Source organism: Prionailurus viverrinus, chromosome C1, assembly GCF_022837055.1.
Source record: "Prionailurus viverrinus isolate Anna chromosome C1, UM_Priviv_1.0, whole genome shotgun sequence".
NCBI lineage: Eukaryota > Metazoa > Chordata > Mammalia > Carnivora > Felidae > Prionailurus > Prionailurus viverrinus.
The window spans coordinates 75233103-75246711 of record NC_062568.1 but is presented as its reverse complement, the minus strand read 5'-3'; the positions used below and the strand labels follow the sequence as shown (position 1 = coordinate 75246711).

At 40.3% G+C, this 13609-nt stretch overlaps 1 protein-coding gene across 2 annotated transcripts; it reads right to left on the bottom strand.

Moving 5' to 3' along the window:
* Window positions 1-1541: 1541 nt before the first annotated feature.
* RBM43 (RNA binding motif protein 43) lies at window positions 1542-12836 on the bottom strand. 2 transcript variants are annotated; one of them, XM_047869078.1, is made up of 4 exons: window positions 12611-12836; window positions 6554-6770; window positions 3571-3659; window positions 1542-2788 (listed from the first exon to the last, which is right to left on the bottom strand). In XM_047869078.1, exons 1-4 carry the CDS (start codon window positions 12716-12718, stop codon window positions 2039-2041), a joined length of 1164 nt encoding a protein of 387 aa, XP_047725034.1. In that variant the 5' UTR covers window positions 12719-12836; the 3' UTR covers window positions 1542-2038. The 2 variants fall into 2 exon arrangements, with proteins under 2 accessions (XP_047725034.1, XP_047725035.1); XM_047869079.1 differs by lacking the exon at window positions 12611-12836 and adding an exon at window positions 9221-9438.
* Window positions 12837-13609: the final 773 nt, after the last annotated feature.

Genomic DNA, 13609 nt, shown 5'->3' with positions numbered 1-13609 from the left:
ATAGCAATATGTAAAAAACGTCTGAAATACGTAATCTCCTCAAGCAGAAGATGCCATATCCATACTTGTCAATCAAAGTTTATCAGAATATGGAATGAGCATCATTTTTGTAACCCAGTTCTTTGTTTAAAGACTATTGGTATTAGGCACACAGCCTCTCCTCTGCTGTCCTGCCTGCGGCTCCCTTGCGCACCCTTGCGGTGGATTCAATAAACTTCTATTTCCTTAAAAAAAAAAAAAAGACTATTCTGTTGATTTTAAATTTGTCATAGTAATGAAAGCTTTAGTAGGTATCTCATTAAACTCTGCCAGTTATCAACTTACTGACTCTGCTTTCAATTCATCCTATGTGCCTTCTCTGTGAAAATGGATCTGGGACCCTTAAGTATTTTTCCTCTATAGCTGATAGGATGTTATTTTCTCAGTAGAGGGCGCTGGAGAGACACTGCAGGACAAAAGTCTTGCTCCTACTCCAACTTGTTCAGCTGGCAGGCTATTAGGGATCCGGTTTTTCTGCAGAAGAAACTTCCCCCGGTACACAACGTCTGCGGCACGGGCAGCTTCTCCAACATCAGGTTCATGCAGCATGGACAGTTGCTCCGGTGTCCAGCCACCAGCACACAAGGCCTCCCCAGGCCCTATAAGTGCACGGTGGCCATTAGCATCCAGTGACTAGGAGGTTACCCCAGCTACTCTAACGCATTTTGTAATGGAATGTCTCTGGTGAGACACTTCCTCTGAACAGATTCCTCCAGCAACCTAGAGGATGGATTTCCAGCAAGATCCCCTGGCACAAACCCTCCAGCAAGGTCTCAGTCCTGGGATGGGGGGGTGAGGGGGACTCTTCCATGGTGTTCTACCTAAACTCTTCTTAAATCTGCTATTCCTATGTTTTTTAGAGTTCTCTTTATTTCTTCCTAGCCAATTCCTCATTATTCCAATCCCCTATTATAATTAACAATTTTTTATATTAAACTTTCCCTTTTCATATTACTGTGTGCCTTCTCTCTCCTGACTGAACCCAGACTGAGACAAACTTCTAGGAGCAAAATAAAAATGAAGCACTTTTTAAATTTAAAGACATCTTATTGGGCACTTGATGTAAAGAGCAATTTCTCATTGACAAAAACAACAATGAAATATTGTATCTTAAAATATGGAAAAACAGGGTGCCTGGGTGGTTCAGTCAGTTAAGCCTCCGACTCTTGATTTCATCTCAGGCCATGATCTCAAGGTTTATAAGTTTGAGTCCCACACTGGGTCCCAAGCAGGCTCTAACAGTGTAGAGTCAAAATAAATAAACTTAAAAACGATTTTTTTAAATAAAAGATGGAAATACTTGGGATTTATTTTTTTTTTTTTTCAACGTTTATTTTTTTTTTTTTTTTTTTTGGGACAGAGAGAGACAGAGCATGAACGGGGGAGGGGCAGAGAGAGAGGGAGACACAGAATCGGAAACAGGCTCCAGGCTCTGAGCCATCAGCCCAGAGCCCGACGCGGGGCTCGAACTCCCGGAGCGCGAGATCGTGACCTGGCTGAAGTCGGACGCTTAACCAACTGCGCCACCCAGGCGCCCCAATACTTGGGATTTAGATGGCTAAGAAAAATGAAAACATAGAGAGAGATTTGTCTTGTGATTTTCTTTTGATCTAAACAGTTCACATCATCACAATCACATTTGTTTACTTTGAGATGAGCAAGATACATTCCAAGAATTTGGGGTTGCAGGGAAAGTGAGATTTCTTCAAAGTTTAATGAGATTTTTTTTTCAAAGTTTTAAGACTTAGATATTATCTTTGTAGTCAGATAGGCCAAGTTTAACCCCATTCTTTGCCTGCTCGATAACTCCGGACAAATGTTTTAACTTCTCCAAATCCTAGGTTCTTCCCCTAGAACACGAGGATAGCAATGCCTACAATGAAAGATGGTTGTAAGGATTAAATGACTAATGTGTGTAAAGCTAGCATCATACACAGCATCGCCTCTGCTCAGTAAGGGAGAGTGACTGCCACTATCACTATTGCTGAGATTTTATTACCTAACTTTTTAGCCTTATTAATTTCATGATCTCTTTTTTAAGCAAGTATGTGTCAGAAGAAGATCCTATAATATCAATGTGCGTCTCGTAAAAATTAATCAGAACCTTAGGGTACCTCAAACTTACTTGTTCACAGGCCGACTTAATCCTTCTTTTATCTCTATTCTCCTTTCCTTTCAAAAGAAGTGTCTCTTTTTTAAGCTCAAAGTGAAGAGCAAGTGAATATTCCTCAATAAGTGCTTTCACAAGCTTTGCATTGTTTGGGTGAGAACATTGTTGAGCATTTCGTATACAGATTGTGGTGATTTCACCATCCACTCTCTCCTGACAGAAAACATGACATTTTTTCAATGTGCTTTCATAAAATCTGCTCTTTTTCAGATAAAGGAATACATCTGTATCGAGAACAAGTGTTTCTCCGCTCCTAGTGGTCTCAGGTACTGAGGACCCGGGTGACTCTGAGGAGTTACTGCCTCTCTGGAGATCCCTTTTGGGGCCCTGGCTGTTCCACTTCTCTTCACTGATAAAATTCCTATTTTTTTCTAAAAGAGAACTTGCTTTTAATAGCAAAATTTCTTTAAGTCTCAGGATATCCAGAAATGACCCTTGCACAGAGACTCTTCCATTGGGTTCCAGAGGACTGAAGGATAAAGTTGGGATTTTCCTTGTCAGGTCCGTTACCAGACTTTCTAGAATGACTTGACTCCGAAAAACAGAAAGATCGAGGATAGCTTTTACAGAGCTGAAGACCTAAAATTAAACAGAGAGAAATGAAAACAGCACTGTCTAGGGGAGTGGACAACATAAACACATTTTTTCCTGCCACTTTCTCCATCTCTACAGCAGTTGCCCTAAACTAAACCCCGCCTGCCTAGCACAGACTAGTTTCTCGCGCCACAGCAGAGATCTCACAACCCCATCAAGGCCATAATGTTCAATTTGGGATTCACGGTCCCTCAGTGCATTTCCCAAAAAGAGCTAGTCAAATATGTTTTAGAGGCAGAATGTTATTTGAACCAAAGTCTTAAGCAAAATCCATACACTGTTATGAGGTACAGATACACAATGTTCTGGTTCTTCTCTGTGGACAGGAGTTCCCCTGGAGAGTCTTCCAACTTAAGTTCATCAGATGATGGCCCAGAACCCTGCGTTTCTCAGTGAATAGTTTCAGACCAATGAATTTTAACTTTTTCCTCTTAATTCTACCTTTCCTGCCTCTTTGAAGCTCCTTTTTAATGTTCATCCTACTTTTTTTTCTTCCTGAAAATAAGTCTTTAGGTATCTACCTGACATCCTCCATATAAGCATAAAAACTCTGTGTCACTTTGAAAGCATCAAAAGGCACACATAGGAACATGAAACAGATGAGGCAATAAGCCAAAAATTTCAAGACACAGGCTTGGCGTTTAGCACTCAGGTTAGCAAGTTGGCATTTCCTTTTGTAGGAGTCGTGAGATGAGAGTGCTCTGTGTCTCCTGTGTAGGGAACACACAGAAGAAACAGGATCCAGGACTGCAGGCATCACACCTTACCTTTTCACCAAAATGAGAGACTGTGAATTGAGCAGGTCCAACCTTTTCTGCCTGACAGCGTTTCTGTTTTCTGCTGACATTCTTTGCACCTAAGTGGAAACACTGCCATCAGAAGTGTTTGCAGCCTGACACACTAATAATTAATTATTAATAATAGAAATGTTCAACTCTATTATTCAACATGCCTAAGATTTTTTTTCATTTTCCTCTAAATTCAACACTTAAATAGTTTTCCCTTCTACTTTAACAGATTAAAGTTGATTTCATGTGTACATTTGATCCTAATCATATTTTTAAAACCACACAAGCGGGGCGCCTGGGTGGCGCAGTCGGTTAAGCGTCCGACTTCAGCCAGGTCATGATCTCGCGGTCCGTGAGTTCGAGCCCCGCGTCAGGCTCTGGGCTGATGGCTCGGAGCCTGGAGCCTGTTTCCGATTCTGTGTCTCCCTCTCTCTCTGCCCCTCCCCCGTTCATGCTCTGTCTCTCTCTGTCCCAAAAATAAATAAATAAATAAAAATCTTTAAAAAAAAAAAAAACCACACAAGTGTGTGTATATATATGCGTGTGTGTATATATATGAATGTATATATGAATAGAAAACAAAAACCTAAAAGTAAATCTTCCCTCTATTAATTATGGCCATAAGGAGACTTCACCTTCTTAAATTCAGAATACCACACTGTCTTTGTTCTCCTCTAATTCATGGTCTCCTTTGCTAATTCTCCTTCTCTTCTCATTCTCTAGATGTTAGCATGCCCCAGGCCTCAGGACTTATACCTCTTTGCAAATATACACCCAATCCCAGACTTATCTCAACAATCCCACCACTTTAGATACTATCACTAAATGCATCATTTCTGGGGCACCTGGGTGGCTCAGCTGGTTGAGCATCTGACTTCGGCTCAGGTCACAATCTCACAGTTTGTGAGTTCAAGCCCCACGTCAGGCTCTGTGTTGACAGCTCAGAGCCGGGATCCTGCTTCAGATTGCGTGTCTCCCTCTCTCTCTGCCCCTCCCCCACTCATGTTTTTTCTCTCTCTCTCTCTCTCTCTCTCTCTCTCTCTCTGTCTCAAAAATAAATAAACATTTTAAAAAGATTTTTTTAATGCATCATTTCCAAATTCTCTTTGGCCTCCACTTTCATCTGCCAGTGGAAATCTCTACTTTATTATCCTAATAAACATCTCAATGACCAAAATTCAAATCTTGATAACTATTCCCCTTCCAAAAGTACTCTTCCTCCAGTGTTCCACATCTCAGAAAATGACACCTAATCCATCAGCAAATCCTGAATGGCCACCAGTTCCCAGTCAACAGCCCTGTTACCACCCTAGTCAAAACCAGAGATGACCAGGAACTCGTGCTCTCCACGTGGCTGCCAGAGCCACCACCGAAGAAAGGGCAGTCACATTTTATCAGTCATCTGCTCAAAACCCACCGATGGTTTTCCATCTCACCCAGAATAAAATCCAGACACCTTGCCTTGACCTATAGGCTGTTTAACATAATCTGGTCCCCAGCTACCCATCTAACCACATCTCCTTTTCCTCTCTCCCTTGCTCACCCCACTCCAGCCACTCAGGCTGCCTTGCTGTCTTTAAAATGCCCAGCATGCTACCCTCTCAGAAAATGTTTTCCAGTCCTTCCCTTAGCCTAGAATGTTCTTCCCCCTTATCTACATGAGTCATTCCATTATTTCATTCAGGTCTCTGCTCAAATGTCACCTAAAGAGTACTTCCCCACCCACTCTATCTAATAAAGCAGTACTCTCCATCACATTGTATCCCTTTATTCTGTTTTATATTTTTCATAGCACTCATTACATGTTAATATATACAAATAAATGTATAAACATAAAGATAAATATATAATGTATAAATATATAAATTAATCAAGCACCCAACATATTATATATTCATTTATTTGCTAGTTTATTATCTGTCCACCTGCACGGATGTAGGTTTCATGAAAGAAAACATTGTGCCTGCTTCACTCATTGCCGTATCCTGAAGGCCTAGAATGGTGCCAGGTAAATAATAAGCAGTCAAAAATATTTGTGAACAAATGAATGAATGAGCCTTCCCTTTCTCTCTTTGGTTTAATGTTAAATATTAAAATATTAACTTCCAAAAACACAACAATCCCCTGAGAGAAATAATAAGGAGCCCTTCACATGCTCCCTACCATAACATCCCCATTGAGAAAGAATGACTTAACTATGGTGACAGGTAAAGGTGCTATAATCTATAGTCTTAGGTTTCTCTCTAGAACCTATCTTCCCTCAGGAAAAGCAAGTTCTCTTCTGCTTCTAACCCCGTATAGTATTTTACCTCCAAGACGCTGGCATGGAGACTCATCTTTCTTTGGCAATATATTTTGCCAGTTACTAAGCTGTAAAGAAGGCTGCCCCTCTCCATGAGGCTGGAGGGATGAATATCCCCTGCAGATCCAACCTCCTCACCTATGTCAGGGATGGGATAGGAACAGAATGGCTCGATGTGATCTCAGATCCAAGCTATTCATCCAGTCCAACTTTACCAGTGATAAGGGTGATGCTATATTAGAATATCTTTTTGTAGGTTTGAACAAAGAGAAGCTAATGGTATGACTATATTGCTGAAGCCACTTGAAAATTCAGAATTATCATATTTGTGAGATTATAGATTCTTGGGGGCTTCATTTCTTTTTCTGTATTTTACAAGTTTTCTACAATAAAATGTATCACTTTCATCCCAAGATCCAGACAGATTCTAAATATAGAAAGAAGTCTTCAAGAATTTGGCAGTTGCTAACAACTTTATCATGAGCCATTTTCACATACATTCTTGTTAATACAATATTGTACCAATATATTCAGAATAGAATAATATTTTCAAAATGCTACTTTAAACTCTACCAATCCCATGAATCATTTTAATGAAATTCAGTTCTTGATTTCATTACAGAAGTATTTCTAAAATTACAAAATTTGATTTGGAAATACCTTTTTTCTCTTTGAATGTCACATTTGCAACTCCCCTGCCCCTGGTTCTTGTTGGATATATCACATGTTCAACAACTCCGCCTTTATTCTTAATATCTTGAAAGTGAGTCTTCACTACTGTGGTCAGTAATTGATCATTAAAAAGGCCAACCGGATGACCAGCAACTTCAACCATTCTTTCAGAAGCTTTGGAGTCCTTGCCTTTCAAAACTGATGCCTGTAAGAACAATAGTAGGATACTCTTTAAATACAAAAATAAGATTCTCCTTAATATAGCCATCATCACACACCAGTGGAAGAGAGTATATTTTATTCAATAAAGGTGCTAGTATAGCTGATCAGACACTTGAAAAAAAAAAAAAAAAGGACAGATCCTTGCCTCACGTCATATACCAACATAAACCCCACATGAATTTGAGGGGTACAATGTAAAAAGTGAACTCAATTTTTTTTTATAAATGGAAAACATTAGTTAATATTTGCCTGATTTTAGAAAGGCCTAAAAGTAATAGCAATCACAAAGGAAGAGATCAAGAAATACACATTGTAAAAATTTAAGTTTGAAAACAAGTCAAGCCAACCACAAAATATGGTAGTTTGAAGATGGCTAGATGTTTTCTTTATATATATAATGTATATATATTATATATATTTATATTTATATTATATATTTTTATATTTATAAATTTATAAATAAATTTATATTTATATTATATATATTTATTATTATATTTATATTATATATTTATATTATATGTTTATTATATATAATTTATATATGTGTAGTATTTATATATTATATATTATATATATTTATATATATATACAATATATATATTATTTATTGCCACATTGGTTTCCATACAATACTCAGTGCTCATCCCAACAGGTGCCCTCCTCAATGCCCATCACCCGCTTCCCCTCCCCACCCCCCATCAACCCTCAGTTTATTCTCAGTTTTTGAGTTTCTTATGGTTTGCCTCCTTCCCTCTCTGTAACTTTTTTTTCCCCTTCCTCTCCCCCATGGTCTTCTGTCAAGTTTCTCAGGATCCACATATGAGTGAAAGCATATGGTAGCTGTCTTTCTCTGCCTGACTTATTTCACTTAACATAATACTCTCCAGTTCCATCCACGTTGCTACAAATGGCCAGATTTCATTCCTTCTCATTGCCAAGTAGTATTCCATTGTATATATAAACCACATCTTCTTTATCTATTCATCAGTTGATGGACATTTAAGCTCTTTCCATAATTTGGCTATTGTTGAAAGTGCTGCTATAATCATTGGGGTACAAATGCCTCTGAGCGTCAGCACTCCTGTATCCCTTGGGTAAATTCCTAGCAGTGCTATTGCTGGGTCATAAGGTAGATCTATTTTTAATTTTGTGAGGAACTTCCACACTGTTTTCCAGAGCGGCTGCACCAGTTTGCATTCCCACCAACAGTGCAAGAGGGTTCCCATTTCTCCACATCCTCTCCAGCATCTATAGTCTCCTGATTTGTTCATTTTAGCCACTCTGACTGGTGTGAGGTGATATTTCAGTGTGGTTTTGATTTGTATTTCCCTGATGAGGAGTGACGTTGAGCATGTTTTCATGTGCCTGTTGGCCATCTGGATGTCTTCTTTAGAAAAGTGTCTATTTGTGTCTGGCTAGATGTTTTCTCAATTGTACAGTCCAAAGCACATAACCCACTACGAAACACATCCCCTACTTTTTTTGGTCAGAATTAGAAAAAAAGGGCCCCATAAAAAATAAATAAATAAAACCCTGGCCATAACGGTGGGGCTGCAGTGAAGTAAATCCTGCCTTCAGGCACATACGTGAGATAGAATTCAACAACTAAGAGCATATGCTATTGAAGACCCTGCCACTATGCTGAGCACAGAGCACCAACTGCAAGTAGACCCTTCCCTGAGCTCACTCTCTTCGAACTTCTTACATTATTCAGGTAAAGGGCTTCGGTTTCAATGTTTTGATTTGTTCCCCAGCCCATTTAGGGAAGTGGGCCTATCAGCTGTTCTCAGTGCTTACATAGGTAGTCCAGCCTGATTATAACACAGCTCAGACTTAATCTATCCTAAAGTACCTCCAGGGAAGACAGGATATCTCATAAGGCTAACAGATCACAAAGATGTGTAGGGCTGTCAGTTCAGAGGACTCTGTACTCAGAATAGGATTTCGCTGGGTGTAAGCTAGCTATTTCTGACCTCCGGTCAAGAAGACAGTCTAAGTACACAGCATCCTGTCCATCCCAACAGCAAGTAAAACAATGAAAGTAAAGAATAAGAATAAAAAGGAGAATAAGCCCAGTTGACACATTTCTGGAAGACTGAAAATATATAGAAGTATGAGAAGGATAAGAGAGAGAAAAGGATCTAACCCTGAACAAGGAAAGGGGTTTCACGGGAAAGGTGACAACAGAAATGAAAAAAGGGACCAAAACCAGAAAGATCAGTTGAAAAACTAGTGGCAAAACAACTTCTCCAGTTGTCTCTCCACATTCCTTACCCTCCCTGCATACACACACACACACACACACACACACACACAGTGAAGGCAGCTGGGTGACAACCTGTGGCTGGGGTGGAAGGGGGGCCGGGGCAGATGACTTAAAGATTATTTTACCTTAAAAAAAACTGAATGAACACTTAGAAAGAATCTGACCTGCTAGTATGGGTGCTGGCACCTATAGCAAGTCTCCACTGCTTTCTGGCATTTGAAGGGACTCCAACCTAAAGATCATAAGCAAACTGAAGTGTGGCACGATCTGAATTAATTTATACAGTACCAAAAATTGCCAGTCCAATTGACACTGCTGCTGGGAACATTTGCCTGTCAAGTGGAAAAGGAAAAATACACATGACATTGGACTAAAAGGAGAAAAAGTAATCACAGCACAGTACTAGGCGCGGCTATAAACAGTATTTGCTATTTGCAAAATAATGTAAAAACTCCTATTGATTTTTAAACCAACTTTAGACTAATTTTGTTAAGTCTCTGAAATACTAAGATTTAAGTATGACTACAGAATAAAATGGAAACATTCAACCCTGCCAATTTAAGAATAAAGGCTGAACTAACAGAAGTTGAGAAAAAAATAATCTCCTCTTACACTACTGAAAAGCAGGTCATTCTATCAAAATTTTAAGAATATTTTGGAAGCTACAAAAATATGCCATAGGAAATTTTTAAATAATATTAAAACTTTCAAACTTGGAAGGTAGGAAAAGGCAGATATTACTTAAGTGAAATCCTCATGTATCATAGTAGGAATTCAACAGAAAATGATGAAAGTCAATGATGCCTGCCCCCAGGATATATACTCTCTCAGCATCTCTTTGGTATTTCAGCTAGTAGTTGTCAAAATCAGGTGGCAAGGGGCGCCTGGGTGGTTCAGTCAGTTAACAGTCCAACTTCAGCTCAGGTCATGATCTCATGGCTTGTGAGTTAGAGCCCCACATCCGGCTCCGTGCTGACAGCTCAGAGCCTGGAGCCTGCTTTGGATTCTAGGTCTCTCTCTCTCTGCCCCTCCCCCACTCATGCTCTGCCTCTCTCTTCTCTCTCTCTCTCTCTCTCTCTCTCTCAAAAATAAATAATAAACATTTTTTTAAAAAGTGTTGAGTAGTATGTTGCAAGGTACTTAAAAATCATCTGTGTGTTCTAGTAATTCTTTCGTTAGGTGTTGATTCTTTCACTTGGTGATATTTGCACTTCATTTTATGGCATTTACGTTTTCTCAAAAAATTGGTGGATTTCGGTTGTAAATAATTAATTAAAAAACTAAAAATAAAAAAAAGTGTTAAAATCAGGTGGCAAAAATGCACCTGATGAAAAAGTGTTTTTAAGTTCACAGTGTACACTGAATTTCTTAGACTATAAAGTGTCTTGTCAATTAACAAATACAGTAATACAACTACAGTTAATATAATACAGTAATACACAATACAGTTAATCAGTTAACAAATACAGTAATAACTAAGCATGTGTTCCATGTCTGGCAATATAATGGGTACCATAGATGACACATACAAAGAAATAAAACATACCCCGTGCCCTAAAATTTGGTTCTCCCATAAAAATTTACTGAGCTTTATTATGTGGGGATAGCCTTGGATAGGCCTTAGGATTACCAATATTTAAAATAAAGGCCTCTACCTTATGGATGAGAGAGGGATGAGAGAGAAAGGCAGACACATAAACACATCATTTCAACAGAGCTTGGTAGGCACACAAAAGGAGACATATTTCTCTACACAGGAAAACAGACGATTTGAGAAGGATACAAGACCATCCAAAATAAAATGCTAAAATATACAATAGATACCATCCAGGATTAGGAAGCAAGATTGACTCTGGCTAAAGCAGTCAAAGAAAGCTTCATGAAAGAAAAGCCTTGAAGGCTGAGGTCAAATTTTAATTAATGGTCAAATTTAATTTAAAAATGCAAAAGAAGAGTTCACAACAATAGCAAAGGGACAGAGGAATAGGAGACGAAAATGGCTCATGTTGAGACATATAAAACAAAGTGTCTCCTAAAAATGAAACTCATAATAATCTATCAAGTATTTGTTACAAAAGATACTTTCAATGGAGGAAAACATAGTTTCTTCAAATATTCACAGCTAGATTGCATAGGAAATAGTAAAAATATATGTGTTCCTCCATCCTAGTCCCAACTGGTATGATATAATTATCCCAAAATAGTTCTTCCTAGCAGAGGAAAAAGAAATGACAGAGATTTTTCAGGAATTCTACTTCACAGGAGATTTGTCTGTATACAACATCTGGCTCTAATAGTCCACACCAACCTCAATGGTTAAATGGCTAGTAAATTAGCTTCCTTTTTGCTTTTCATCAACGTCAAAGAAAAACTTTCAATAAATTTAAATTCAGGAAATCTTACTCCACCTGTGCCCTCATCAATACTAACACCATTATTTCTTTATTCAAGTGTCTGCATTTAATTTATCCTTGAAATTAAAGGAACTTCTCCCTGACAGCTATTAACCTCTTCTATCCAGCAATAAGAAAAAGAGATGTCTTGAAAATAGCTCTTGCAACAGTCACCACAGAGATACAGGATTTTGAAGCAAGACCAGCATTTTGGCCAAGAGGTATTAAGGTGATGACATTTTCCAGTATCAATGATATATTTTAAGACACTTCCAACCATAGTGTCAGAAAGCCAGAAGATATAAAGAAAAACTGTTAGTTTTGTTTTTGTAAGTAAGGCACTAGACAGAAATAATTAGATTCATTCCTTGCATCCATGTATATTTCTTTTTTTAAAAAATCAGTTATTTTCATTGACGTTGCCTTTACTGCTACCAATAAACAAAATCATACTGGAATCTAGCAACTGCTTTGGCATTTCCGGGACCCTAATAACTAAAGGCCCTGCCACTGCCTTCAAGCGCCTGATGGAAAGAACACAGAAGGCTCAATCTTGAACTTGCTAACTGTTCTTGCTAGCCAGCACAGATGGCGAAAACACAGAGCCCTTTGTGCCTGGAAAAAGAACTAAGGCCACCAGAGAGAATTCTCACTAATGCAGACAAGACATCAGGATGCCTTCCCAACTTGAGTCCTTGGCTCGAATCCTTCTTGCTGGCCCTTTTCAAAAGGAAACAGCGGCCTCTATTTCTGGGTAATTTTCTCCGCTCTTGTTCCCCAAGGAGTGGGAGGAGTGGGAGGCAACAGTTAAGCCCAAACACAGCCTGCGAAACTACTCCTCGACGAGACAGCTGTGTCCCTGACTACGAGACACTGGGTGAGGGAGGCGGCCGTGGCGTTCTGTCCCTTTGGAGTTGTGCCTGTCTCGCGCAGCCTGCTATGAATTTCAAGCGCGCGCGACACTGCCACAGGAGCAGGTGCAGAAAAGTCAGGGCAAGGTTTGCCGGAGGGTTGGCCTCCGCGGCAGGTGGCTCTCTGCCAGCACCGGGCCTCCCCGCGCGCCGCGGGCGACAGCCTCTCACCCCCGCGCGCTCCTGTGGGACCGTGATAACGGGACGGGAAAGACCCTGACTGGTAAAAGCCAGAACAAAAGTAACTTGCCATGGCGGAGAAGAGACGCGCCTTCCGCTGCCTGCAGGGCCCAAATCTAGCGGAGCACAGGCCACAAGTCTGGCCGGAAGAAGGTTTTGCTTTCAGTTCTTTCATCATCCTGGAGACGATGTGAAAAAAAAAAAAAAAAAAAACCTGCCCCTCCACCGCATCCCGCTGCTCTGCGCCTCTTGGCCTCCGGGTGAAGCTCAGACCTGGGATGGTTGCTGCCCATAACTTTTGAAACCACGCTGGAGAGGGGCCAGAAGGAATCCCCGGCAGTACTCCGGGGCTTCTCCCGCTGCTGTGTCTGTCCCGCGCTCAGTGGAATCTGGGCCGTCCTTTCTGCGCCCCCACTCGTGGGACTCGTGAGCCCCTCACTCGTGGGACTCTTCACCACGCCACACCTGTTCCCCCCACCAGCCCAGGGCCAGTCGCGCGGCGGCCAGGTGCACAGGGCACGGGTTGAAAAGCGCTCGGTCCCTGTCAACCTAGCTGACCTTGCACAAGCCATTCGGACTTCAGAGTCTGGCACCTAGGGGGACACGAGTAATCTACATACATGGCTTCAAAGTCAAAGACAGCAGGAAGAAGAAAGGCAAATGGCTGGCAAATACAAAGAAGCTCGGTTCCACTCCTAAGTAAAGAAATACAAATTGAAATTATAATGAGATCCCTTGTTTCCACCATGAGGTTGGTAACAATTAAAAAGTGCAGTAATACCCAGTGTTGGCCAGAGTGTGAGGAAGAATCCATACTGCTGCAAGCATTGACAGGTGCAAACATTTCTAAGGATTTTGACCCCTTTCAAAATGTAGTGAAAAGTGTGAAAATGCACATATCCTTACACTTAGCAGTTGCACTTTAAGAACTGAAGTTACAGTGCACAAGTGGAAGTCTTCATCTCCTTATGAAGGCTCCCACATCACATAAAATTTATATTAAATACATTTCTGTGCTTTTCTCCTGTTAATCTGGCGTTGTCAGTTTAATTTCCAGATCCAGCCAAGG